Source organism: Prionailurus viverrinus, chromosome A2, assembly GCF_022837055.1.
Source record: "Prionailurus viverrinus isolate Anna chromosome A2, UM_Priviv_1.0, whole genome shotgun sequence".
NCBI lineage: Eukaryota > Metazoa > Chordata > Mammalia > Carnivora > Felidae > Prionailurus > Prionailurus viverrinus.
Genome location: NC_062562.1, coordinates 122,160,350 through 122,187,035, shown reverse-complemented (window position 1 = coordinate 122,187,035; position 26,686 = coordinate 122,160,350). Strand labels below are relative to the sequence as shown.

General features: G+C 38.9%; 1 protein-coding gene across 5 annotated transcripts in view; it reads right to left on the bottom strand.

The window, feature by feature from the left end:
• The window catches only part of ZNRF2 (zinc and ring finger 2), a 127,152-nt gene that overhangs the window by 59,489 nt on the left and 40,977 nt on the right, over nucleotides 1-26,686 (bottom strand). For all 5 annotated transcript variants that reach the window (XR_007147804.1, XR_007147801.1, XR_007147802.1 and 2 more), the window contains exon 2: nucleotides 12,757-12,852. Coding sequence is in view for 1 of the 5 variants with exons in the window: in XM_047838813.1 (XP_047694769.1) it covers nucleotides 12,757-12,852 (96 nt within the window). In the remaining 4 variants the exon portion in view is untranslated. The remainder of the gene's footprint in view (nucleotides 1-12,756; nucleotides 12,853-26,686) is intronic.

Genomic DNA, 26,686 nt, shown 5'->3' with positions numbered 1-26,686 from the left:
TCTCAATGAATCAAAACAAATGTAGATAAACCATGTTGATTAGCAAACCGAAAATTTTTAAAGAACAGCATTGAGCAAAGACAGTATGCACCCTGAAACTTAAACGTGATGTTATATACCAATTTTACCTCAATTTCAAAAGAGAGCACACATCTTTCTTAGTGATTTGATAAGGGGTAACATACAGAGTCCAAGTGTCTTTTGTTAATAAATATTCAACTCCTCTCTTCTCTATATATAATAAACATAAAATGTTTAAAGTTAGAAAATAAGACTTCATGGTAGAACCCCTCATTGAGGGAATTCCATAGTATAAAACCTAACACAATATCAGAATTAACTCACACTTTCCATCTAAAAAACGATAAAGTCTTTTGTTGCTGGGCTTATAACAGTAGCTCTCATTCCCCTAAATCCCTCTCAGACACACTGGAATATTTACAATAAACTAAGATCACGTATTTCAAACTATACATGTGCCACATACAGTATGTTTTAGTATATCTTAGGAGTACTTAAAATCAGAGAGTATATATGGCACATGAGAAAATTTTGGAAGAAAATTCTTTTATGTCACCGGTAATGGGGATATGGAATTAAAAAAAAATTTTTTTAAATAAATCTCTTAGGATTCAGTCTCCAGGTTAAACTTTTACAATTCTATATGCATTTACTGATTGATATATTTATTTTATTATACTTTTGGGTGTAATTCAGTATTATGCTATACTAATTTTGTTACTTAAATTGTTCATTGGGAGCTCTTTGAGATTGGCTCCTGTGTCCCTCTGATATAACCTTATCTTTTTGGTTTTTGAACAATTCCTTTCTTTCAGACAATACACAATCTCCAGGCTTTTCTTTATTTTCTCTGCTCTAGCCCTAGAATCAGCCATTTTGCCCAGGGGCCCTGGTTCCTTTTTCCTAGAGATTTACTTCTAAATATTTAGAAACCAAGATCTGGGTGCTGGATGTCAAAGATTTTTTTAGTTATAAAAAGGTAGCTCATACCAAAAAGCATTACGAGGAAAGGGCCTACGATTAAGGTAAAATGCTGAGGAGTACAGTTTAAAAAGATTAAGATAAAAAGGACACCTAAGTAACAATAATCTAGGAGGTGCTGAGAGGTCAAGAAGCCTGGAGATTCCAAAATCAGTCTATCAGAAAATGGAAGAACCAAGCAAATCATAAATCTTAGTAAATATTTAGATGGCAAAAGAGTAGGACCACCTAGAATATACTCTTTATTACTTTTATTGTTCTATTAACTTAATACACTGTTAAAATGTTAAGAGTTAAATACAACTTCTCCAACAATGCAGAGCCACTAAATTAATACTGTCTTCCCTGAAACCAAACCACTCAGTTTGAGTGGCTGAGAAGATACTTCTCAAGGCCATCTCTGAGGCAAATCCAGGCAAGTATTTTGAACTGTCCAGACTAAGAGGACTTAAAGAGGGGGAGAAAAAGCACTTAAAAAAAAGTCATTTAAGAAAAAGTCATTTATTACTTGAATAACAAAAAATAATCACAAGCATTTCTTTAACATTCCTCCCTAAAATCTTTCTTGAACTCAACAAAATATTCCCTCTGCCAAATACTTACACCTCCTTTTTTCGGGGGCAGGGGGGGAGGGCGGCGGGAGAAAAAAAAACACAATTCCTAATTTTCACACTTTGCAAAGATCAACATCGCTGGCATTGTGTTTAAAGCAACTAGGTACTCTTATGATCTTTTTTACCCCAAACTGAGTCACTCCACATCTGACCCTCAAGTCACCTGAGACTGTTGGAGAAGGTTACTGAAGAGTCCTAACTGCAGGTTAACTCACTAGCTGGACCCAAGCAATCTGGAGGCTCCTCACCCCGTCCTCTGTCCTTAAAATGTACATTCTGCTTCCCGTCCCTGATCCCTGAAGCCGCCCGAAGGATACAGCCTTGAGACAGTTAGGTGGTATTGAGAACATCCAGACAACATACGAGGCTGAACCTAAGTTAGGGCCTCTATATAATCTTTTAAGATTTGGCAGAGGGAGATCCACTCGTATTGTTACCGCCTGAGACAAGCCTCTTATGTAAGTTCCCTTGCTTATTAAAACTGTCCCCAGAGTGCCTGGGTGGCTCACATTTGTTTAAGCTTCTGGCTCTTGATTTCTGCTCAGGTCAAGATCTCACAGTTCATGAGATCAAGCCCAGCATCAACTCCACGCTGCCTGTGTGGAGCCTGCTTGGGACTCTCTCCCTCTCCCCTGATTAAATAAACATTTTAAAAAAGAAAAATGAAACCTGTTCCCTACTGGGGCACCTGGCTGGCTCCGTCACAGCAGCATGCAACTCTTGATCTCAGGGTCCCGAGTTTGAGCCCCATGTTAGGTGTAAAGATCACTTAAATAAATACTGTAGGGGCGCCTGGGTGGCTCAGTCAGTTAAGCATCCAACTTTGGCTCAGGTCATGATCTCATGGTGAGTTCAAGCCCTGCGTCGGGCTCTGTGCTGACAGCTCAAAGCCTGGAGCCTGCTTCTGATTCTGTGTCTCCCTCTCTCTCTCTGCCCCTCCCCCACTCATGCTTTGTCTCAGAAATAAACATTAAAAAAAATTTTTTTTTTAAAAATCCGTAAAAAATAAAAAAACAAGAACAAAAACAAAAACTGTCACACCTCTCAATCTGAAGTGATCTCTCTTCTTTTAGTCTCTGGCCTCTCCCTGCCCTTTGCATAGGGGGGCAGTTTCAGATCACAGCCAGGAACTCCCGAAGAGAGGAGCTCTGGAATGGACACTCTTCCCTCCCCTTTTCTAGCTCTCAGCCCGTTCATCCTCTCTCCTCTCCCCCAGCTCTCTTTCTCTTCCCCAGGCTCCAGCTAACCACTTCCACATCAAGTCCCACTCCATTGTCTAAACTGGTCTTTAAAGAAATTCTTTTCCTTACAAACATTTTTGCATATGAATGATTGAAGTTCGAAATAATTTATTTTAAAACTTCATTATATAGTCCTATCTTTTCACTGTCAATTCTCTTTTATTGAGGTCTCCCTTGCTCCAAACTATGCCTGCCGACTTGTTATTTCTAAACAGGTGCTCCATGTCTCTCCAAATCTTATTAATACTTCCAAGATCTAGATTAAATAGCTAAATAGACTACAACTTTTACTATGCACATCACCAGACATACAAAATATTTTGTGAAAGGTCAAAATTGTTGACAGATGTGGGCTGAGGTCCTAGCTTTGTTCTTATATAGAGGAAACAAAAAATGAGATAAATCTGAAAATGTACTTTATTCATATTTGTATTAGAATTCCTTGGAATTGAGACTCTGTCAATGTCACACACCTTAACAAAAACTGGGACCAGGGAACAAGACCTTTTTCCCTTTGAGGACAGGTATGTCAGTTCACTTGGTCCTTCTAAGGTCTTTGTTTTGTTTCTTCACATTCTTAAAATCAGGAAAGCTTACTTGGAATGTTAGAATTTTTTCTTTTAAGTAGGCTCCACACCCAGTGCAGAGCCCAACAAGGGCTTGAACTAGTGGAGATCAAGAGTTGGGTGCTTGGGGTGCCTGGGTGACTCAGTCTGTTGAGCATCTAACTTCGGCTCAGGTCATGATCTCGCAGTTGACGAGTTCGAGCCCTGCATAGGGCTCTGTGCTGACAGCTCTGTGCTGACAGCTCAGAGCCTGGAACCTGCTTTGGATTCTGTGTCTCCCTCTCTCTCTGCCCCTCCCCTGCTCATGCTCTGTCTCAAAAATAAACAAACATTAAAAAAAATAAAAAAAAAAAAAGAGATGCTTAACCAACTGAGTCACCTGGGTACCCCTAGAATGATTTTTTTTAAATGTTTGTTTATTTTTGAGAGAGAGAGTGTGTGAGTGGGGGAGGAGCAGAGAGAGAGGAAGACACAGAATCTGAAGCAGACTCCAGGCCCTGAGCTGTCAGCACAGAGCCCGACGCGGGGCTCGAACCCATGAACCATGAGATCATGACCTGAGCTGAAGTCGGACGCCTACCGACCGAGCCACCCAGGTGCCCCTAGAATGATTTTTTTTTTTTTAATCAACATTATGACAGTGATACAAAGATAAGGAGAACACAAAAGAGGCAAGACTTATGATATGAAAGCTCTATGAGACAAATCAAGAATCAGTAAAGAAACTTCGTCATCCTTCTCAAATAAATCAGAAATGAAATCTGAAACCCTCTTCATGCTTTAGAAATCTATCAGAACTTCTTTCTCACTGAACTATGTACTTGAGTTCAATTTCTATTCTATGTATCTTCTTTTTATACCACAAGGAAGGGGTCTATCTCAAGACAGTTATCCATGGGTAGTCACCTTTCTACAGTATTCTATTTCCATAGGGAGTATGAAAGGATCTATGCTTCCACAAAGATTAAGCAATCTGCCTATCAAATTCAGACTTCAGATTTTAGCTGAGTAGCCCACCATGTTGCTCATAAAAAGTAGGAATTTTTTTTTTCATTAAATTGCAGCTTTAAATTGTCACATTATATGACAGCAGGTAGTTTTCTAATTACCCTTCCACCCATCCCCGATTTCTCCATATATTATAGAACTATTATTGCTGCCCAAGCTTTTCTGGTATCTAATTTGGAATTAAATAACTATGGGCTTTTAAAATAAAATATCAAAGGAATTGCAGATTTGTTAGCATGTTAAATACAGCACCAACTATAGGTTTACCTCTCAAAGCCAAAAATAGTATTTCTTAGTAAGAACAGGTCTTGTTTACTTGGCACTCAATATCTGCAAAGAACTATGCATGATTTCTCACTTGATTCTTACAACAAGTCTAGTAGGAGGCACTACTTCTAGTCCTCAGTTTCTGGGAGAGAAAACCAAGCCCAAGGTTATATGGCTATTAAGTGGTAGAATAAGGATCTGAACTCAGCAAGCTGAATTCAAAGTTGGTACTTTGTTCCAAGTACTGCTGTTTTGCATAACATTTTAAATGCAAACAGGTGCTGCTCCTGAGCAGCTATGTTAAAAGTAGGGCAGTAAAACTGAATCTGGTGTCTTCTAAAATAGGCATTCAATTTTCCTAAGTGGGTAAGACTGTAACAGTGTTTAAGTTTCTTGTATGACCATTTAAAAAAAATGTTTTTTAATGTTTATTTTTGAGAGAGACGGCAAGAGAGAGCAAGAGCGACAGAGAGAGCGAGCGAGAGAGAGAGACGGAGAGCGTGAGGGAGACAGAATCCGAAGCAGGCTCCAGGCTCCGAGCTGTCAGCACAGAGGCTGATGCGGGGCTTGAACCCACGAACCAAGAGATCATGACCTGAGCCGAAGTCGGACGCTTAACCAGCTGAGCCACCCAGGCACCCCCTGTATGACCATTTCTGATCCCTTGTCTTTATAAAGTAAACACATACTAAATTTTAAATTGCTACACAGAACAAAAAGCATTTTAGAAATGCTAACACAAGTGGAACCGGGTAAAGTATTTTTCAGGTTACTTTAACATTTTACTCTTTTTATTTGGACTTGGTTTGCGGTGTCCCTGGGTATGAATTTACTTTTATTTATACTGCTCAGCATCATAGTGCTCCTGCAATCAGAGAATTCCTATCTTTCAGCAATTCTAGAAGGTTCTCTGCCATTTCCCTTCAAATACTGCCTCTTGCCAATTCCATCTCCCATTATGCGCAAGTTGTACCTTTTGTGTAACATGTTATACACCTTTTATCCCACAGTCTTTTAGTGATCCTATGCCTTTGGACTATAAACTTTACAAATATTTCTCAGGTTTTTTTCTCTCCGTTGTTAGGTGGAACAGAATGGCTAGAGCAGGCTGGAGTATTTCCCTTCTCCCAGGTCAGTTAGGGTCTGGTTAACTAGTTTCTCCCAGGCAGACCTCATTAAAATAGAGTCCTCTGGCATATTTCCAACTGGTCCCTTGTCCCCCCCCCCCCTTACCAGAAGCAGGAGGGAATTTTTCTCCCATATTTAATATGGGAACCTGGTCAAGCTCCTGGAAGAAAATCTTACAAATTTGTGGGGGCTCCACTGTGACTAGGTCTCCCTGGAGTTTTAAACTCTCAACTTGTCTGCACTGAGCCCCCAGCAATTCATCAATTACAGTTCAGGTTGACCCTGACACTGGTTCCTGCAATGGTTCCCACTACTGAGTCTCTGCTGCAATAAACCAAAACCAGAGAGTGCCTGTATTTGCCTATCTCAGCAATCACAGGGGCTGGCCATTTGCCTTGTGTCCTTCCATCTCTTATGAATCCAAGAAGTCAGTGATTTTTCAGTCTGTTCAACTTATTACTTCTTGTCAGGATGGAGTGACCACTTCTGAATTTCTTACGTGTTGAACTAGAAACCAGAAGTCAATTCCATTTCTTTTTCTGAGATTATTTTATGTATGGTAGATGCTCTTGTTCCAGGCTCCAAGCCATGTACCTCTCTATTTTCCATCACTCTTTACACTCTGCTTAATTTCCTCAGATCCACCTTATACCTCACTAGTTCTCCTTGCAGCTCTAATATGCTAGTTAATCTATTTGTTCAGATGTTAATTTCAGTGACTAAAGTCTAAAGAGTTCAATTTCTGTCTTATGATATCTTATTACTATTTTTTACTTATTTCCTATTCATCCTTTTATGATTGTGATGATTTGAAAAGAAATCAATTTATAGTTCTAAAGTTTTTTTGGGGTGGTAATTCTGATCATATCTGCTCTTACTCCATGCATATTTAAAATAAAAAAAAAATTTTAACATTAATTCATTTTTTGAGAGAGAGCACAAGCAGGGGAGAGGCAGAGAGAGAGGGAGACACAGAATCCGAAGCAGGCTCTAGGCTCTGAGCTGTCAGCACAGAGCCCAACATGGGGTTTAAACTCGCAAACTTGCAAGAACATGACCTGAGCCAAAGTCGGATGCTTAACCAACTGAGCCACCCAGGCATCCCTAAAATTTTTTAATCACAAGTTCACCTTTAATAGATGGTGACTACATTTTTCTATAGGAATCCTATATGGGTTTTAGAACAGTTTCGTTTTTGTTTTGCCAACCGCCTCTGGGATATCATCTACTTTGAAATTTTTATAACATAGTATAACGGATTTGACACTTTCTACTGCCTTTAATTTCACTGCATTGCAGGACAGTCAATTTATGGTACAAAAAAATAACTTTACTTCAATGCTGTCCCCTAATGTAGTATTTACAACTATTAGGAATCCACATTTAAGTTAAAACTCAACCACAGAACACTAACAAATAAACAAAGAGAGATGTCAAATCACACATAACAGAAATTCCACAAAAGGAAAAGTTCACACAAAGACCATGATGACTACCTCTTATTTAAAATTCTGCGTTGTGGTTGGCATTTTTTTTTAAACCTCAATAATAAGAGATATGCCATTTTCAGAAAGCATCTTGAATTCAGAAAGATTAAAATGGGGTGGGGGGGATCTTAAAACCAAGAAAATGTAATATGTAAGGCCAAGAGCAAGTTCATACTTAAGGTGAGCACCACAACCACCTAGAAAGCCACAGTATCTACAAAAGAAGAAAGTATATTTCTTCTTCTTCTTTTTTTTTTTTAAATTTTTTTTTCAACGTTTTATTTTATTTTTGGGAGAGAGACACAGCATGAACGGGGGAGGGGCAGAGAGAGAGGGAGACACAGAATCGGAAACAGGCTCCAGGCTCCGAGCCATCAGCCCAGAGCCTGACGCGGGGCTCGAACTCACGGACCGCGAGATCGTGACCTGGCTGAAGTCGGACGCTTAACCGACTGCGCCACCCAGGCGCCCCGAAAGTATATTTCTTCTTACATGGGAAGCCAGGCCCTTAGGAGGCGGCTTGTCACCCTGGAATCAAAGTGCTGACAGCCTGGTGCAATCTATCTTCGACACCTGAGTAAGCCTGAGTTATACTCTCCCGCAGACCTCAATGAAGTGGGAGCCTTTTTCCTCCCTTTCATTGCAGAACAAGTTTCCTTCCAAGTGACTCCATCTTTCAAGTATGTTTACTTTAACAGAGTGATAGTCACATCTTACTCTGTCCACAGGGTCAGGTTTATATTCCTGATGGTTCTGAAAAGTTCTGCTTTGATACACTGCAGAAGTTTAAGTCTCAGAAGAAAAGAGTAACTTAACTCAAGTTCCATCTCCTCCAGGTACACATGCACACACATTGTACCACTTACCAATAAAACAAAGATATCTTAAGCACAAACCTACTACCCTCAATTACAGGAGGCTGAAATAAAAACTGAAATTTATAGGACACAAAACATGCTATGATCTAGTGAACTTTATTATTATTTTTTTTAACGTTTATTTATTTTTGAGACAGAGAGAGACACAGCATGAACAGGGGAGGGGCAGAGAGAGAGGGAGACACAGAATCGGAAACAGGCTCCAGGCTATGAGCCATCAGCCCAGAGCCCGACGCGGGGCTCGAACTCGCGGACCGCGAGATCATGACCTGAGCCGAAGTCGGCACTTAACCGACTGAGCCACCCAGGCGCCCCTCTAGTGAACTTTAAAGACCAATAAAATCAAGACTAAGAATTTGCCAACAGTATTTATTTCATTTTTTGGTTTTGGTTCTAAAACACTTTAGAAGATGAGGATAAAGGAAATGAAGAGACTCTACTGGGGCGCCTGCGTAGCTCAGTCGGTTAAGCGGCCGACTCGATTTCGGCTCAGGTCATGATCTCACGGTTCCTGAGTCCGAGCCCAACATCAGGCTCTGCTCTCACAGCGCGGACCTGCTTTGGATCCTCTGTCTCCCTTTTTCTGCCCCTACCACGCTTACACTTTCTCTCCCTCAAAAATAAACATTTAAAAATTTTTAAAAAGAGAGAGACTCTACTATGCTCATAAAATCTGTACTGGGTTCACAGACTACATAATGAATTACTAGTTCCATAAACTAAACAATGAAGCACACAAATAAAGGGGAAAGTATATGAAATAGGCAGTGATGAGGGACAGAAGCAGAAAAACATTCACCTTTAGCCCAGAAGACGGACCTATAGACTAGATAGTTCTGATAAGGATCAAATGCTTACTGGCTGCTACATTCTTAAAGGGTCTCATGACTGCCTGTACATCTCACCAATAGTTAATATCAAGCTGAATTACAAGCACCAGAGAAATCTTGCAAAAGTGGTTTTACAAGTAGAAATTCAAGGAAAACATTTATGATCTAATACTTCCTGCATGTTCCCTCCCCCCTGAAGACTAAGCATAGAACCACATAGAATCAGCTTCATACAGAAGTGCAGCTCTTTTTGCCCACAGGTCCTGTCCCTGTGCTACTTAAACAAACATACTAAGGTGCACTGTAAAACGTCTCAAGAATTCTTTCTTAACCGGCACAGAACGCTCAATAATCCCGCAACAGGCAGTCCTTGACTTAAGGGCAATCTATGTAGATTAACGCTGATTGTGGCATTATGAATTTTTTTTTCCATCCTGCCAAAACACCACCTGCAATACATAACCACTCACATCATTCTGATTCATTCTCTGCCAGACTGCCTTGGGCCTCCTACCTGAACCTCTGCTGAGACAGCTGCTTAAACCGAGAGCTCCCACCTAGCCAATTTTCTTCTTCAGTTACCAGGACTTAGGTATTTGGATATAGTATTACAGATTAAAGGAAAAAAAAAATTAAGAGAATCATTGTGAACTAGTCTGGAAACCAAACCAACATTTAGAATACCATCTCTGGGAGTATAAATCTGGAACTCCAAAACACCAGCTTATATTCAAATCTCAAATCTCTGAAAGTCATCCTAGAGTTTGACTATAAATATATCCAGCCTGAAAAACAAGCCCAACTAATCTCCTCGCTGTGCGTATCTATAGACAGTTAAATTAACATACATTTAACAAATAAATTTCAAAATTTCAGATGTCACTACTCTAGGAAAGGCTGTAAAAGATATACATTAATAAGCACTATGCTGAATAAAACTCTCACTTGAGTATCAATGCAATGTGCAGGCCCCATCTCTCTGATGCCAGAATCAGTTGTTTAGGAATTCAAATATGAAGTGTTAAGAAGCCCAGGTGACTAAGAGGACCGATTCCCTTTCACTGATTCTTGGACTCATCCTGTTCTAAACTTCATAGTAATCCTAAATGCCTAGTTTAGGTGTCAGAGAGGCCAATTTTCACAGAGTCATCACCTGTGATAGATGAGCTTCAGGAGACTGAAGGGTAACAAAACATGCTACGATAAAATAAGCCTCTCTGGCATAAGGATTAAGATGACTGAAAAACGACAGACACAGGAGAGACCCTAAACATAGTAAAAGTTATCTTTTTGTAAGGGAAATTTAAATTTATAAAGGAAATCTCCATTTGTAAGGGTGTCTCCCTTTTACACCAGGAAGAAAAGGTTGACTCCAAATCATAAGGGAATATTACAAGAGAATCTTATCAATGGAGAAGGCACAGGACTTAAATATGCATAACAAACTACTAGTTTACCAGGATTTTCCTGGAAACCTTCCATAACTAGGAAGGAACCCTTCCTAACCCTAACCTTCCATAACTGAAGAGGGTGTTTAAACCCACATTCTAAACCAGGCTCATTTCTCCCAGGGTATCTCCCATACATACCAAGACTTAAGCATGTTACATTTTTGTTTGTTTTTCTCTTGTCTTTTACTAGAGGTCTCAGCCAAGAGCTCAGACGGGTAGAAGGATTATTTTTTCCTTACCTACAGGGCTCTGCCCTCAAAACTGTAGTGGAAGAAGTCCCACAGACTGTGATGGGGAGGCGTATTACCAATCACTCATCACTCTCTAACCTAAATCAAAACTCCACCTTCTTTCACCACAGCTGGCCACTGTCCAGTTTTAAAACTTCAAGAGCTACGTATAATTTTTAGAAGAAGCTGTTTTTGCTTTTTGTTTTGAATGTTTACTGACAGTTAATATGTATTTAACAATTTAAAACGTTTCAGATCCACCTACTGTGAAGCAGGCAGCGATTCTTAAAAGTATTTGCAACTTTATTTGCTTTTCACATTAAGTTACTGACTTCCGAATTGGAATACCGTCTAATATTTGAAACCTAAATCCTTGGTTTACAGTGTTCAGTAATAAAAATTTAACTGAGTAAATTTTAAAGATCTAATTGGCTTTATTAATCAATTCATGAATTAGGCAGTATCCTCTCTAGCAAGTAGAGGGGAGCTCCAAAGGGCTGCAGGAAAGGAAAGGTTTCTAAGAGGTAAAAAGAGAGGGGAAAAAAAAAATTATTAGAAAAGAACCCATTGCCTAGGGGAACTGAAGGAGTGTATCAAATTTCCTAGTGCTGATCAGGAAATTCTCATGGTGACTGGTTAAAGGTTACATTTCTGGGGGGCTGAAATTGCAGTTAGATTAGGTATTAAGTCTTGGTTTATTGACTTGGTGCTTTAACCTAAGTGACACCATTATGGGCCTGTGGGTTCCTTTTTAACAACAGTGTGCCCAAGCAGAAGGTTACATCTTGGTTCTTGAAGACATCTTTAAGACACCAAATACATGATCCAGTAAAAAACTTTAATGACTTGAGCATAGTTAAATCGGGAAATTAAAAACTGCCAAATATCAACATTCATAGACCATACTGTACATACGTTACACAAAAAGTCAATGTACAGAATACTAAGGTTGTGTGCAAATACACACAAAGGAAATACATTTGTGCTTTCAAAATTGAAGGACAGACTCTTGACATTCAAGGGTATTTATTTCTAAGACACTGGTAATAAACATCATAATTTTGGAGGCTAATGATAAGATAATGGAGTACAAACGAGAAACAAGCCCAATCATTTCACCTCAAATTCTGAACCTGAATGAGAATTCTTTTTATTTTTTAAGTAACTGAATTTCAACTATATTACGCAAAGCAGCCCATTCAATTTCACAATGCAGAAAGGTCTAAATATAATCAACAGGTACATTTACTATTCAAAGGAATTGCTACAATCTCCTTTTACTTATTCATTGGAAAATAAATGGGAAAAAGAGTTCTATTGTCACTACAATAATAGTGTGGCTGAAGCCCTACCTTATTAGAGAGAGATTCCTAAATCAGTCTGCAAAAAAGCTAGTCAGGGTAACACGTTCATTTCAATTTTAAAGCAACCCCCCAACCCCCAACATTTTTATAGTCTGACAAGAAACCTCAGATTCTTAACTAAGTGCTGCTGCATTGATTAACCTGTGGCTGATGCTGGGCTGTAGTGACCCACTTCTGTTTTATTCACTGCTGTATCCCAAGTTCCTAACACCACACCTCATACTCCCAAAGGTGCTCAAAAGACATTTGTTGAATGAAGTCAACCTTTCACAGTTCACTGGTATTCTTCTGACTCATTCCATTTCAAACCAAAATTACATTTGAAAAATTCCTGAAAATTTCTTGTAGGCATTTGAAGTTTGTCTACTTATGAAATTTTTTAAAAAGCTCTCACTCGTCCTTTATTTCATTCCATTTACTTAAAATTAGGAATGAACCATGTGATCATTTTTTAAGTCTATTTCAAAATGTACCAAGGCTACACTGAAAAGTCTTCCCCAGGATTTTGAAGGTCTTGGGATTGTGGTCAGGAAAGAGCAGTAAAGCCAGAGCACCAGACCTATAACTGAAACACCAGTTAGCTCCAGGGCTCATAGACGGTCATTCCTTCGCCTTTTATATTTTATCTGAAACATAAAAATCATAAAATCTAAGGTCATTCTAAAAAGCATTTCAAAGCACTGGACTTACCATTATAGGTTATTCTTGGCTTTGTTAAACACATCACAAGATGCAAATCCATTTCATCTGAAGGTACAAATTTTGAGCATACAGGGCACTTAAATCCTAAAAAGTAAAAGAAACCCATTTTACTTAATTATTCTGAATGTCCAATTCTGTTTTTTAATAAAGCACAGAAGACTAAAAGCATTTCAAATTTCAGTATTACACGTATAGTAATATACTACTTAACTGCAAGTTCGTTTGGGAAAAGGGTTTGTAACTATAATATCTGACTTAAATCACTTTACAAAGACCATCCCATATCAAATAAAACAAGTACAAATGAGAAGAAGTAGGCTCACTACAAAACTCCCAAATCTTTTTCTAATGTATGGATCCAATCATTTTTGTTTCTAACTTTTTCCTTTAACCTGGACTTATCATTTCGTGGAAATTACCTTTCCCAGCTTGGTAGAGCACAGTTTGAATCCCAAGGTTTTATTGCTAGACGGTACTTTAGAAACTATTCTACTGCATTAATCTTTTAAAAATTATTCTGATGAAGAAAGTCAAAAACCAGCAAAATCAGGTCTAGAACCTAAGACGCCCGTCTTCCAGTATCGTGATCTGTCACACTATGCTACTCAAGTCACAATGCAAACAGAAAAAAGCACCAAACAGGGCAGATTTCCCAGTCAATTTCGACACTTAAATATTAGCTTGTTTCCTACCATATTCAATCTATACTACTAAGTATTTGCTTAAAGTGGTCTATTAAAAATAAATTGGTATACCGAAGAGAGAGTATGTTATGTATTCAGTTCTATCCTGCTCCCTGACTTCCCAGGGGACTGTCCCATCTCTGGTTCCTTGCTGTCCCCTGCTGCCCTACAGCTCCCTCAACACCCCTACACTGCTTGAGCAGCACTGGACACCTGATTGTAGACAGCCAATTAATACTTCAGGGCTAAGAACTACAAACCAGAAGTGGCACAAAAAGATGGTCTGGGCCAATCTGTTTTTCTTGGAAATATGACAAGAAATAGCAAGAGAGTACACACCGGTCAGGTGTAAAGAGCTGAAGCAGAAAGGTCACATGTAGGTAAAAGAGAGCCCAGTGGCTCATGCGTAAGCTGAGCTTACAAGAGAATAGCAACTATCAGCCAGCGAAGGACAATGGTTTGCATGGAGATCCCAGAGCAGATGTGTAGAGAGGAGCAGAAGTGCAGTGAGAGACCAAAGCTAATAAGAAGGGGAGTGACAGAAACCAGCCCTAAGGTAAGGCTGCCTCAGAGTCTGACAGCTCCGTACTTCTGGCACATGTGTGTTCTTAGAGGCACTCTCCTCCCTTCATCGTGACGCAAAACTTACTGTGACCAAATGTGTCAGACTAGACTCATACCTCATGCACAATTTTGTACAAATTAGGAAAAGGTTTTGGCATGGGTACTTAGTCCAGGTATTCAACTTCCTAAATGAAATAAATGCTATTGAACACCATTTTTCACATTGTATTCAATGTATTTTCAAAGAACATCCATTTTTTTCTTTTACTAAAATGCACTTAATACAATGTGAAAAAAAGTATGTAAATGTATGTTTACTGCCCCTTCTTGAAAACCACCAAAATGAAAAAAGAAAGAGGAAAGAAATCTATCTAAAATGAAACTGCAGGAGCACCTTGATGGCTCAGTCGTTTAAGCATCTGGCTCTTGATTTCGGTTCAGGTCATGATTTCACAGTCAAGAGATCAAGCTCCACATCAGGGGTGGAGTCCGCTTAAGATTCTCTTTCCCTCTGGCCCTCCCCCACTCCCACTAATAAGTAAATAAGAAGCTGCAAAATAGCTATAACCCCCAAATACAGAATATACCAATACAAGGAAACTTAGATCAAATGGGGAGAAGACAGAGACTCTCAAGTAGCATTCATATTTCCAGGACCAACTAACTATCTTTCACTTGGAACTATAAAAACTTTTGGGGCGCCTGGGTGGCGCAGTCGGTTAAGCGTCCGACTTCAGGCCAGGTCACGATCTCGCGGTCCGGGAGTTCGAGCCCCGCGTCAGGCTCTGGGCTGATGGCTCGGAGCCTGGAGCCTGTTTCTGATTCTGTGTCTCCCTCTCTCTCTGCCCCTCCCCCGTTCATGCTCTGTCTCTCTCTGTCCCCAAAATAAATAAACGTTGAAAAAAAAAAATTTTTTTTTTAAAAAAACTTTCTTCCCTTGAGGTTTTCAACAGGACATACAAGAGGGCAAGAGGCCAGTTTTTTTAACTACTGATCAGAAATCACCTGAGTATAGGCACATAAACTCTAAATTATCAAAGTACAATACTGTGAACTACTGAGAGCCATCCAACTGCCCACAAAGTAGAGCCCAAGGAGAGAAAACTCTATGTACAAAGAACCACCTGGATTTCTAATTCAATACTATAAATTCATGTGTTTCTTTCTCTTCCCCTCTAAAATCTACTGAAATAGATCTCAGTAGAATCTATAAGAGAATGAGAATAAAATAAGATAAAGACCTTGAAAGGAGACAGCCAATGAGAAAACAGACACTCTAAGTGTCTGCAGAAGTCAATTCTCACTATCTAGTTCTCAAAAGACTGCAAAATCGATACCTCCAAATGACTTCCCAAGACAATGGGGAGGCATGAGGATAAAATCTAGACTGGTTCAAAGATTAGGGGAAAAAAAAAAAATTCCCTAGGTCTCCAAACCATGACATACAGCAGCTGTAAGAAACTACAATTCCCCAACTACAGCAGGACAAAGAAGGCTAACTAACTTCTAGAATAAAAAACCCAAAATAGAATGACTTGAGCAATGGGAAGGAAAGAAAACAGAGGAATAAAGACCTATGTACCAAAAAGGGCCCCTCTGCAATTTCCTTTACTCCATCTTTACCAAGAACTTGGTAGATTCTTCCCTTTTAAAAAAAAAAAATTTTTAATAAAAATTTTTTAACATTTTATTTATTTTTGAGGCAGAGAGACAGAGAGCAAGTGGGGGAGGGACAGAGACAGGGAGACACAGAATCCAAAGCAGGCTCCAGGCTCTGAGCTGTCAGCACAGAGTCTGACACACACCCGAATGCACAAACTGTGAGATCGCGACCTGAGCCGAAGTCGGACGCCTAACCTACTGAGCCACCCGGCTGCCTGCCCTGGTAGATTCTTCTCTTAAATCAAAACGTCCCGCAGGATGAAACATCAAGACCCTCGTCTGTTGATAAGCCCTAGCCTTATAAATAAAGCTTCTAATCAGCTTTTCAGGGCCTCTCTCAAACATAATTCAATGAAAGAAAACATTTAGCGTGACTGAGAAACAATACGCAGAAGCAAATTCCAAAGACAAAAATATTTACAACATGTATCATAAAAAAAATACCCTTAATATATAAAGAACTCTTAAAATTTGTGGAAAACCAAGTATCAGTTAGAAAACTGGGCAAAAGTTTTAAAGCAGTATTTCACCAAAAAGGTATTTTCAACTGACCTTTCTTAAAACAAATGAAAAACTGGGGCACCTGGGTGGCTCAGTTGATTAAGCGTCCGACTTCAGCTCAGGTCATTGATCTCAAGGTTCATGGGTTCAAGCCCTGCATGGGGCTGTGTGCTGACAGCTCAGATCCTGGAGCCTGCTTTGGATTCTGTGTCTCCCTCTCTCTCTGCCCCCCTCCCCTGCTCCCTCTGTTTCTCTCTCTCTCTCTCTCAAAAATAAACATTAAAATTTTTTTTTGAATAAATGAAAAACTGCACAGTGTCAGAATAAAAGAAATATCCCCTCCTTTCTTAAGTTTATTTATTTTGAGAGAGAGTGAGTGAGCACAGGCAAAGGAGGGGCAGAGAGAGAGGGTAAGAGAGAGAGAATCCCAAGCAGGCTCTGCATTCTCAGCACAGAGCCCGAACCCACACATCAGAGACCATGACCTGAGCCAAAACCAAGAGTGGATGCTTAACTGAGCCACCCAGGCACCCCAAGAAGCACTTTTCTCTCAAGTTCTTTTTCTTTATTCTCATTTTAGTGGGCTTTAGGAAGGAAAAGTAACACCTGTGTTCAAGTCACTTTATTTAACTAAAAATCCAGGTCGGTTCTTTGTATATAACTGTTCTCTCTCCTTAGGCTTTACTTTATCTCTACATTTAAGATATCACTGCTTACCCGAAATTGGCAAAAACTCAAAAGCTTGACAACACACTGTTGGTGAGGCTGTGTGGAAACAAGCACTTTCATACATTGCCAGTAGGAGTGCAAATTTATACAACCTCTGCAGAGAGCAATCTGGCTATATGTAAATCAACTACATATGTATTTATCTTCTGGTCCAGCAATCCCATTTCTAGGATCTTACCCTGAAGGTATGTCCCCAAAATACAAAAAAATAAGGGCACACATAGAGGATTCTGGGAAGACAGCCGAGTAGGAAGCACTGGCAGAATCGGCCTCCCCACCTAAATGCTTGCATCTGTCTGAGGGAACTATTTTGGAACTCTGGAGACTACTGAAAGCTTGCAACTTCCAGGGGAAAAACCTGGACAGTACATTGTGGTTATTTTCAGCTCTTAGCACAGTAGCAGCCACCCTTCCCAGCCCAGCCCAGCCCAGCTACATGGCAGGCAGCAGTGCACTTGTTCTTGGAGCAGCTTACACACACCCTGCAGGAACTCAGGGTGGACATAAAGGACTCTATCCTCCAAAAACTGGAACTCTGCACTCTGATTGCTGCTTCTGATTCAGGAGATACAGACAAAGAGAAGGGTATCATTGTTTTGGACCTTCCCCATTTTAAGCCCCTCCCATTCTGGCTCAAGAAACTGCAAGGGGATTTAAAGGACCTACACCCCTTTCTTCCCCTTTATTTTTCTCTTTTTCGGAGCCAGACATTAAAGATTAGGACATTCAAAAACAACTATATACACAGGGGAAATTAGAAAGGGACTGTACATGCCCAGGGCAGGTCTCAGAGAAGACCTTAAGTTTAAAAAAAAAAATTTTTTTTAACGTTTATTTATTTTTGAGAGAGAGAGAGACAGAGCATGAACGGGGGAGGGTCAGAGAGAGGGAGACACAGAATCTGAAACAGGCTCCAGGCTCTGAGCTGTCAGCACAGAGCCCGACGCGGGGCTCGAACTCATGAACCGTGAGATCGTGACCTGAGCCGAAGTCGGCCGCTTAACCGACTGAGCCACCCAGGCGCCCCATTAAGTTTATATCTCAGGCTGATGATCCTCAGAAACAGGCTATAACACTCCCCCCAAAACAATACAAAATAGCAGACACTGGGAAGAGGGGGAAAATCTGATTTCCAGAGTTACTACATTATTAGATTCAAATATCCCGTTTTCAACAACAAAAAACCACAAAGCATACCAAAAACAAATAAGAAAACAGAAAAGCATGGCTCCTTTAGAGGAAAAAAATAAAAAATAAAACAAATTGTCCCTGAAAAAGATCTGATGACAGATATACTAGGCAAAGATTTTTAAATGCCTATCTCTTAAAGATGCTCAAAGAACTAAAGGAAGATGTAAAGAAAGTCAAGAAAATATGATCAAAATATGAATAAGATGGAAATATCAATATGTAGAAAACCTAAATAGAAACTACAAAGAAATTCTGGAGCTGAAAAGTATAATAACTGAAATTAAAAATTCACCAGAGGAAATGAAAGGCAGATTTGAGCAGGAAGAAATAATCAGTGAACCTGAAGATAGGACAATGGAAATTATCATGTCTGAGGAATAGAAAGAAAAAAAGGACTGAAAACAAGTGAACAGAGCTTAAGGGGCCTGTGGGATACCAACAAGCAGACCAACATATGCATTGTGGGAGTCCCAGAAGGAGAAGAGAGTAAGGGGGGGGAGAATATTTGAAGAAATAATGGCTGAAAACTTCATTAAATTTGATGGATGAATGAATATAAACATGGATACAAACATCTAAGAAGCTCAACAATCTCTTTGTAAGATGAACTCAAAGACATCCATACCTGGATACACTATAATCAAACTTTGAAGAGACAAAGAGAATTTTGAACACAGCAAGATAAAGGTGATCATCATATTAAAGGATTCTAAGATTACAAACAGATTTCTCGTGGGAAATTTTGGGGTCTGGAGGCAGTGGGCTGATGAAAAAAAAAAATGTCAACTAAGAATCCTATATCCAGCAAAATTCCTTCAGTAGTAAGGGAGAAATTATAAAATTCCCAGATAAGCAAAAGCTGAGGAAGTTCATTACCATTAGACCTGTCCTAGAAGAAATGGGAGTCCTACAAAGTGACATGAAAGAACACCAGACAGTAACTCAGAGCCATAAAGAGAAATAAAGCTCTCAGTAAAGGTATTTAGGTCAAGGGGAACTGTTTTCGAGGAACTGTACTGGAGGAACTGCACCTAAGAAGTATTATCCATATCTGGACCTGACTCAGATAACAAGACCCTGGACTTCAAATTGATGCCTTAATGGGATGAGACTGTGTGAGTACTGGAAAGAAAGGGAATACATTTTACATATGGAAGAAATGTGAACTGTGATGGCTAGAAGGCGACTCTGGTATTTAGTCTCCAAGGATAGTTGCTTTCAATTTCATGCATCCTGATAAAAAACCTAATTCTCCTTTCCTTAAATCTGGGCCAGCCTTAATGAGTTAGTCAATCAAGAGAATCCGGAAGTGATGTTCTGGGATTTCTCAGATAAATCTTGAAAAGCCTCACAGCTCCCATTTGGACCTCTTAGAATGCTCACTTTTGGGATATTCCCTTTCAGAGCCCACTTGACATGCTCTAGGAAGTTCCAATCACAGAGAAAGGTCATAGATAGGCATTCCAGCTGACAGCCTGAGCTGAAACCAGCATCAATTTCCAGGTATAGTGAGTGAGCTACCTTTGATGTTAAGTTACTTTGAACTTTCAGATGACTCTAGCCCCAACTTCCATCGCAACTGCCTGAGAGACTCCGAGTGAGAGCCCCATCAACTGATTCCATTCTACTCATAGAACTTCAAGAGATAATAAACGTATGTTTTAATTAAAACACACACATACACACACACAGTAATTTACTATGACACTCTTTGGAATAGCACAATACAGTAAACCTAAGAGACATAATGAAGAAACCATTAGGTTATCTACACAATGGAATACTATCCAGTATAAAAAAGAAATGAGGAAAGTCTTTGTGAATGGACACAGAGAGATATCAAGGCTATATTAAGTGGAAAAAGCCATGTGAAAAAAGTGCATGTTATGCAAACTACTGTGTATCAAAAAAGGGTAAATGAGAATACATGTACACATATGTACCTGCAAACAGAAAAACAAGGAACTTCAAACTAAGGTTTACATACATGTTGCCTTTAGGTAGTGAAATGTGGTGGAAAAAAGGGAAAAAGGTACTCCTGAGTATACGTTTTAATAAAGTTCTTGACTTCTGAAAAATGTTAATGATATACATATTCAAAAATAAATGATTAGGGGAAAATCCCTACTAAAATTAAATATAAATGGAAACGAATGTAACTGTACATCAGATACAAAGAAAATATATACACGCATGTGCACATATACACACACACACAAACACACACACACAGAGTTCAGTCCACTAAAAGGATGTAGAAGCAAGGATACCTCTCAAAAAGCAGATTCAGCCTTCAGATTTTACGTTCCTTAATATCATTCCCCATCAAGCCCTTGAAGGAGCTTCTCCTGGTCAGATTTGGACAATCTGACAAGCCAAATGGATAATGACTTAATAGTTTATAATATTTTGTATTTAAAAAGAATGCAGAAGTATATATAATTATACATTCTGAAAATATCAACCTAAAATCACGTAATTAACAAAGATAAAAAGATACTTCTAAGTTGGAGAAACTACCTGCCATCAGCTTCCATGTTCAAACTTAGGATCAGCAACAAAAGGGCAAGCTGACAACTGTGCTCCCTGATATGACTCACCAAAGACACAAAACTTCTATATGTTTCCACCAAATATAGTTAGATCTTCATTACGAAGAAACTTTTAAAAAAGTCTCCAACATAGAAGATATACACCAAATAAACAGAATAGCAGAAGTATGGTAACACTGACACAGGAAAGAGAAGAAAACATTAGCACTGCCAAACCCCAAAAATCTCCTAAGATTTCTATTTACTTCTGTTTCTGTATATTTATTTAATTCCGTTTTCTTTAGTTTTGGTGTCCATCTTATATGTTGGAAGTTTTTTCCAAAATTCCTCAACTTTCCCAATAATTTAAGATGATGTTGCATCCACAAGACAAAAGACTATAAACTAGGAACAGAGAAGCAAACAAAAACTCTTGAAATAAACTTTTGATGAAATTAAGAATTCAAATAGACAGATGGAATATTAACTTGAGGTAATAATGATGTCAAAGGATAACAACGAATATTTACTATGTACTAAGAAATTACTAAACACTTTGGCTAAATTAATTCATTTATTCCCACATCCTTGAGTTAGGTACTAATATAAACCCTATTTTACACATGAAAAACAGAAAGGGTAACTGACTTACATAAGATCACACAGCTAAAAACTGGCAATGCCAGAAACAAACCAAGCTTCTGGCTTAAAAGCCTAACTTAACCATCACTCTACACATCTTTTTTTTTTAATCTTGCAGGAAGTAGAACCAAAAGTCAAATAGGGGAATAAGTAATAAAACCAGAAGATCAATCCAAGTGGTCTTAACATCCAATCAACTAGAAACAGACTTGAGAAAAGAGGAAGGAACTACCACAGACATAATTTCCCAAACTGAAGTTCATGACTATGCAGACTGAAAGAATGCACCCATGTAACAAATGAAAATAAATAGCCATATCAAAGTATGGTACTGTGAAATAACAGAGCCTTAGGGTTAAAGAACAGAAGTCTAAAAGTTTTTAAAAAGAAAAAAGATCAATGAAAAACATCTAGAACAGTTTCCCAGACTTTTAACTTTTTTTTTTGTCTTTCATGATATTAATATTTTGAGAGTCTAGTTCAACTGCTTTGTAGAATCAGAATGGCACTGATCTTCTTTAATAGCAACACTTAGAAGAAGATAAGTGAATAACTTCAAAATTCTGAAAATTATTTCACCTAGACTATATACCCAAGCTATTACATATTCACACTGGACGGATCAATACATTTCATTAAAGCACAAAGTATCAAAAACATTCCTCCCTATGCACCTGGAGAAGTATCTTGAACACCTGGCACACTAAAACAAAGGAGCAAACAGGGCGTCTGGGTGGCTCAGTCAGTTAAGTGTTCAACTTCAGCTCACGTCATGATCTCATGGTTTGTTGAGTTCTACATCGGGCTGTGTGCTGACAGCTCAGAGCCTGGAGCCTGCTTTGGTTTCTGTGTCTCCCTCTCTCTCTGCCCCTCCCCAGCTTGCCCTGTCTCTGTCTGTCTGTCTGTCTCTCTCTCCCTCAAAAATAAATAAACATTAAAAAAAATTGTTGTAATTAAAACAAAGGAGCAAATAGAAAAGAAAAAGAGAGAGAGAGAGAAAGACACCGAGATAGAGGAAATAAGATCTCTCATAGGAGAGAGGTGTAAGGAAATCCTTGGATAATTGTGGTCTAGAAGGTATTTGGTTCAGACCAAAGAGGAAGTAGAGGATCCAAGGAGGAGAGGAAAAGGGTAGAGAGTGGTAGGGAATGAACAGATAAGGTTTCTTGATGTGTTTTATCAGGTGGAAAACAGTATTAGGTTCTGACAGTTTTACAATTCTTTTGCAAGTTTGGGAAGAAGAGGAACTTAGAAAATCAGGTAAGCAAACAGACAAGGCAATTTTTTTTTTTTAATTTTTTTTTTCAACGTTTATTTATTTTTGGGACAGAGAGAGACAGAGCATGAACGGGGCAGGGGCAGAGAGAGAAGGAGACACAGAATCGGAAACAGGCTCCAGGCTCTGAGCCATCAGCCCAGAGCCTGACGTGGGGCTCGAACTCACGGACCGCGAGATCGTGACCTGGCTGAAGTCGGACGCTTAACCGACTGCGCCACCCAGGCGCCCCCAGACAAGGCAATTTTTAACGAGACAAATACACAACAAGAAATGCAATCCAGAGTCATAAACAAGGAGTATGAAATTAAGCAGATCATCATTTAGAAAGATGTTCAAAGGTCGACGGATCGGGGCACCTGGATGGACTCTTGATTTCAGCTCAGATCACGATCTCCCAGTTAGTGAATTCAAGCCCTGCGTTGGACTCAGCGTTGACAGTGCGGAACCTGCCTGGGATTCTCTATCCGCCTCGCTTGCTCTCTCTCTCTGTCTCAAAAATAAACAAACATTTAAAAAAAAAAAAAAAAGGTAGATGGAGGGGCACCTGGGTTAATCATCCGACTTTGGCTCAGGTCATGATTTCACACACAGCTCATGAGTTCAAGCCTTGCATGGGGCTCTGTGCTGACAGCTCAAAGTCTAGAGCCAGCTTCACATTCTGTCTCGTCTCTCTGCCCCTCCCCGGCTCGTGATCTCTCTCAAATACAAAAAAATTTAAAAACTTTTTTTTTTTTGCATAGGGGATTAATCAATGGAATCTACTGAAATTATAGCATTATACGCTAACTTGGATGTAAATTAAAAGATAAAGTTTTTTAAAAAGGTATATGGATAAGGGGTGCCTGGGTGGCGCAGTCGGTTAAGTGTCCGACTTCAGCCAGGTCACTATCTCGCGGTCCGGGAGTTCGAGCCCCGCGTCAGGCTCTGGGCTGATGGCTCAGAGCCTGGAGCCTGTTTCCGATTCTGTGTCTCCCTCTCTCTCTGCCCCTCCCCCGTTCATGCTCTGTCTCTCTCTGTCCCCAAAATAAATAAATGTTGAAAAAAAAAATTAAAAAAAAAAAAGGTATATGGATAAAAATTAACACACGTAATATATATAAATCCTAATCTCCCACAATAAGCAGTTAATAGCATCTAAAAAATTAAATAAGCATATTACTTATAAATATGGAATTAAATGTTATAAGTGACAGCTACAAGTACTGAAAGTTGTCTCAGGAAAATAAAAACTAGTAGTTGGGGCAGAAGCATAAGACTGTTATTAGAAGACTAGAAGTTCTTTTTTCACAATATATACATATATTATCTTGATTTAATTTTAATTTTTAATTTAATTAAAAACTATTTTAAAGGAAGAAGTGTCTAGAGCACAGGACACATTAGCCTAGTAGAAAAGTATTCTGCAAGAATGTATCTCAGCCAAAGATGCTGCCTTCCCTAAATCACTTTCTCTGCCCTTTCCCCACATTGCTTTTCACTTTTACAGCAGTCCCAACTTGAAGTGACTTCATTCTCTGATGAATAATAATAAAGGATTCAATATGGGACCTAAATAAGCATTGTAGGAATTCACCATATAAGGAAGACAAAAACCTGAAAAAGGCAGATGAATGAGACAATTTAAAAAATTAACTCAGGAAACAGCTGTCACGGTTCAGCAAATAAATTAAATATAACAATAAACCTGTAACAGAAATAAAAACCACGGAAGAACCAGAAAGAAACAAATAGCTAGTGACAACATCACTGACACAGAAAAGGAATTATGGAAAACAGTACAGAAATGATCTGAAAAAAGACAAATTCATGGAAAACAAAGGCTAACTGCTTTTCCCAAAAATAAGAATGGAATCAAAAGAACACATCAAAATTATCAACGACCGTTAAAAAAAAAAAAAAAAAAAAAAAAAAAGAATCCTAGTGACCAAACAGAAAATATAAGAGGTCTACGACAGAGGGGTGACCTGTGCATGCCTGGAGGGGGTGTCTTTTACAGAATACTTAAAAGTGGGACTCAAGACTCAGAACTCAAACAAGAGCTTAATAAAGAATCCAGGAATGGACAAGCTATGGTGTTTTACACACACACTCACACATAGTACATACACTACATACAATATTTAATTGGAGAAATAAGTGAAAACAACTGTAGGAGCTATTGCTCTGGTACAGTATACAAATACTAGATATATCAACTATGTGAAAATTATATAACCACCAAAAACTGGGATGAGATGGCACGATCATGTTTGTGTATAAAGAGGACAAGGGAGACTAATAATGGAAGAGAATGGACCGTAGAAATGAGCCTGATAACCCAGGTCTTTTAAAAAGCAAAGTATAGAGGTGCTGAAACACGAATATTATTATTCCCTTTTACCCTACACAACTCTTAGGTTGTCACCAAAGCCCTATTTAGGTATCATCCTTCTCCAGGAATCTTTCTCTAAATGCTCCATTGCAAGCAAAGGCTGATTTAATTTTTCCCTCTCCATTTCTTCTATGTTTTGATGATACTTCCAATACTAAAATGTCACACGCACATGACACAGTAATTACTTATGTTTCTATATTCCTTATTATCTTAAATGGGCTAGTGAAAATACAGACTTAAAAAAATTTAGTATTTTATTCTGAGAGAGCACAAGTGGGGAAGGGGCAGAGAGAGAGGGAGACAGAGGACCCAAAGCGGGCTCTGCACTGACAGCAGCGAGCCCGATGTGGGGCTGGAACTCAAGGACCACAAGATCATGACCTGAGCCAAAGTCAGATGCTCAACTGACTGAACCACCCAGGTGTCCCGAAAATACAGACTTTCAAGTCCCAACAACCTGGGTGCACATCCAGTTCTACTATATGCAAACTATGTGACCCTGGGAATGGCACTTAAGTCCCTCCCCCAGATGCTGTCAGTCTATCATTATCATCCCCACTGGTTGCCAATGTTCTCTACTCAAAGCTGGTACTCCAAGTTTTCCCAAAATTACAACTACTCTTCTACACTTAATTTAAATGACAAACATAATTTGGAAGAAAATGACCAATAAGCTTAAAACTTAGGTATATGCGCAATGAATATGATAAACAGAACAGAGAGCTCCATCTGCTACACCGAACTCCCCAGGTAATGCAAAACAGTAGATGCCATTTCCTATCTTCAATAATGGAATTGAAGAAAATTAAGCAAAAGGACTCTCTTGGTTAAAACTGCTCACTTCAAGAGAACAGCAACCTAAAAGTGCAAAAAAATCCAAAGGGACACAATTCAGCTCTTCAGATTCCTAGCTATCAAGGTTTTTACCACAGCTCCTGGCTCTCGATCACCTTTTGCATTACTGTACACACACATGCCCTGTTTTCTCCCAGACTGGGCTTTTCACATAATCGCTATTTGGTGTAGCCAGTTTAATCTTTCCTCCAACAGAATATACCCATTCACACCTCTGTGCCCTTGCTCTTAAGCCAATATGCCTTGCTTTTCTCTCATCTTATTAAAAATCGACTTCTATCTGTTTAAGTGAGCTCAGATCAAGTATCACCATTGCAATGAAGCCTTTTAAGAGAACTCAAAACCATGATGTCCTTCTCTTACTACATTCTTTTTAGTGGTTAAGTCATTATATATATATATATATATATATATATATATATATATGTATGTATGTATGTGTGTATATATATATATATGTATGTATACACACACACACACACACACACCCATATATATATCTATCTATCATCTACAACATTTCTTGTGTTTAGATTTTATCTCCCAAATTGGATTATTATCTGTGGGGACAGAAATTATATATTCTTCTATGTATTCTATTCAACCACCCTACCCCAGCATCCAGGCTAGACCTATAGTTGACTCAATAAATATGGAAAAGCATTCATGAATGAACTGCATAGTTGGTCTTAGTGTTGCAAGAGTTGCGACAATTAAAGGCAGATGATGGAATTCTAATTATTGGGAATTCTACCTGCGGTTTAGATAAAGTCCCAACCATTCCTTGCAGGCAAGAAAGGCATTTTTTAAAAATTCAGTTTTAAGCTGAAAGGTAAAGGTAAAATTGTTCTAAACATGCCAATAAAAACAAAGGTAAATAAATCAACTTCCATAAGCAAAGTTTTAT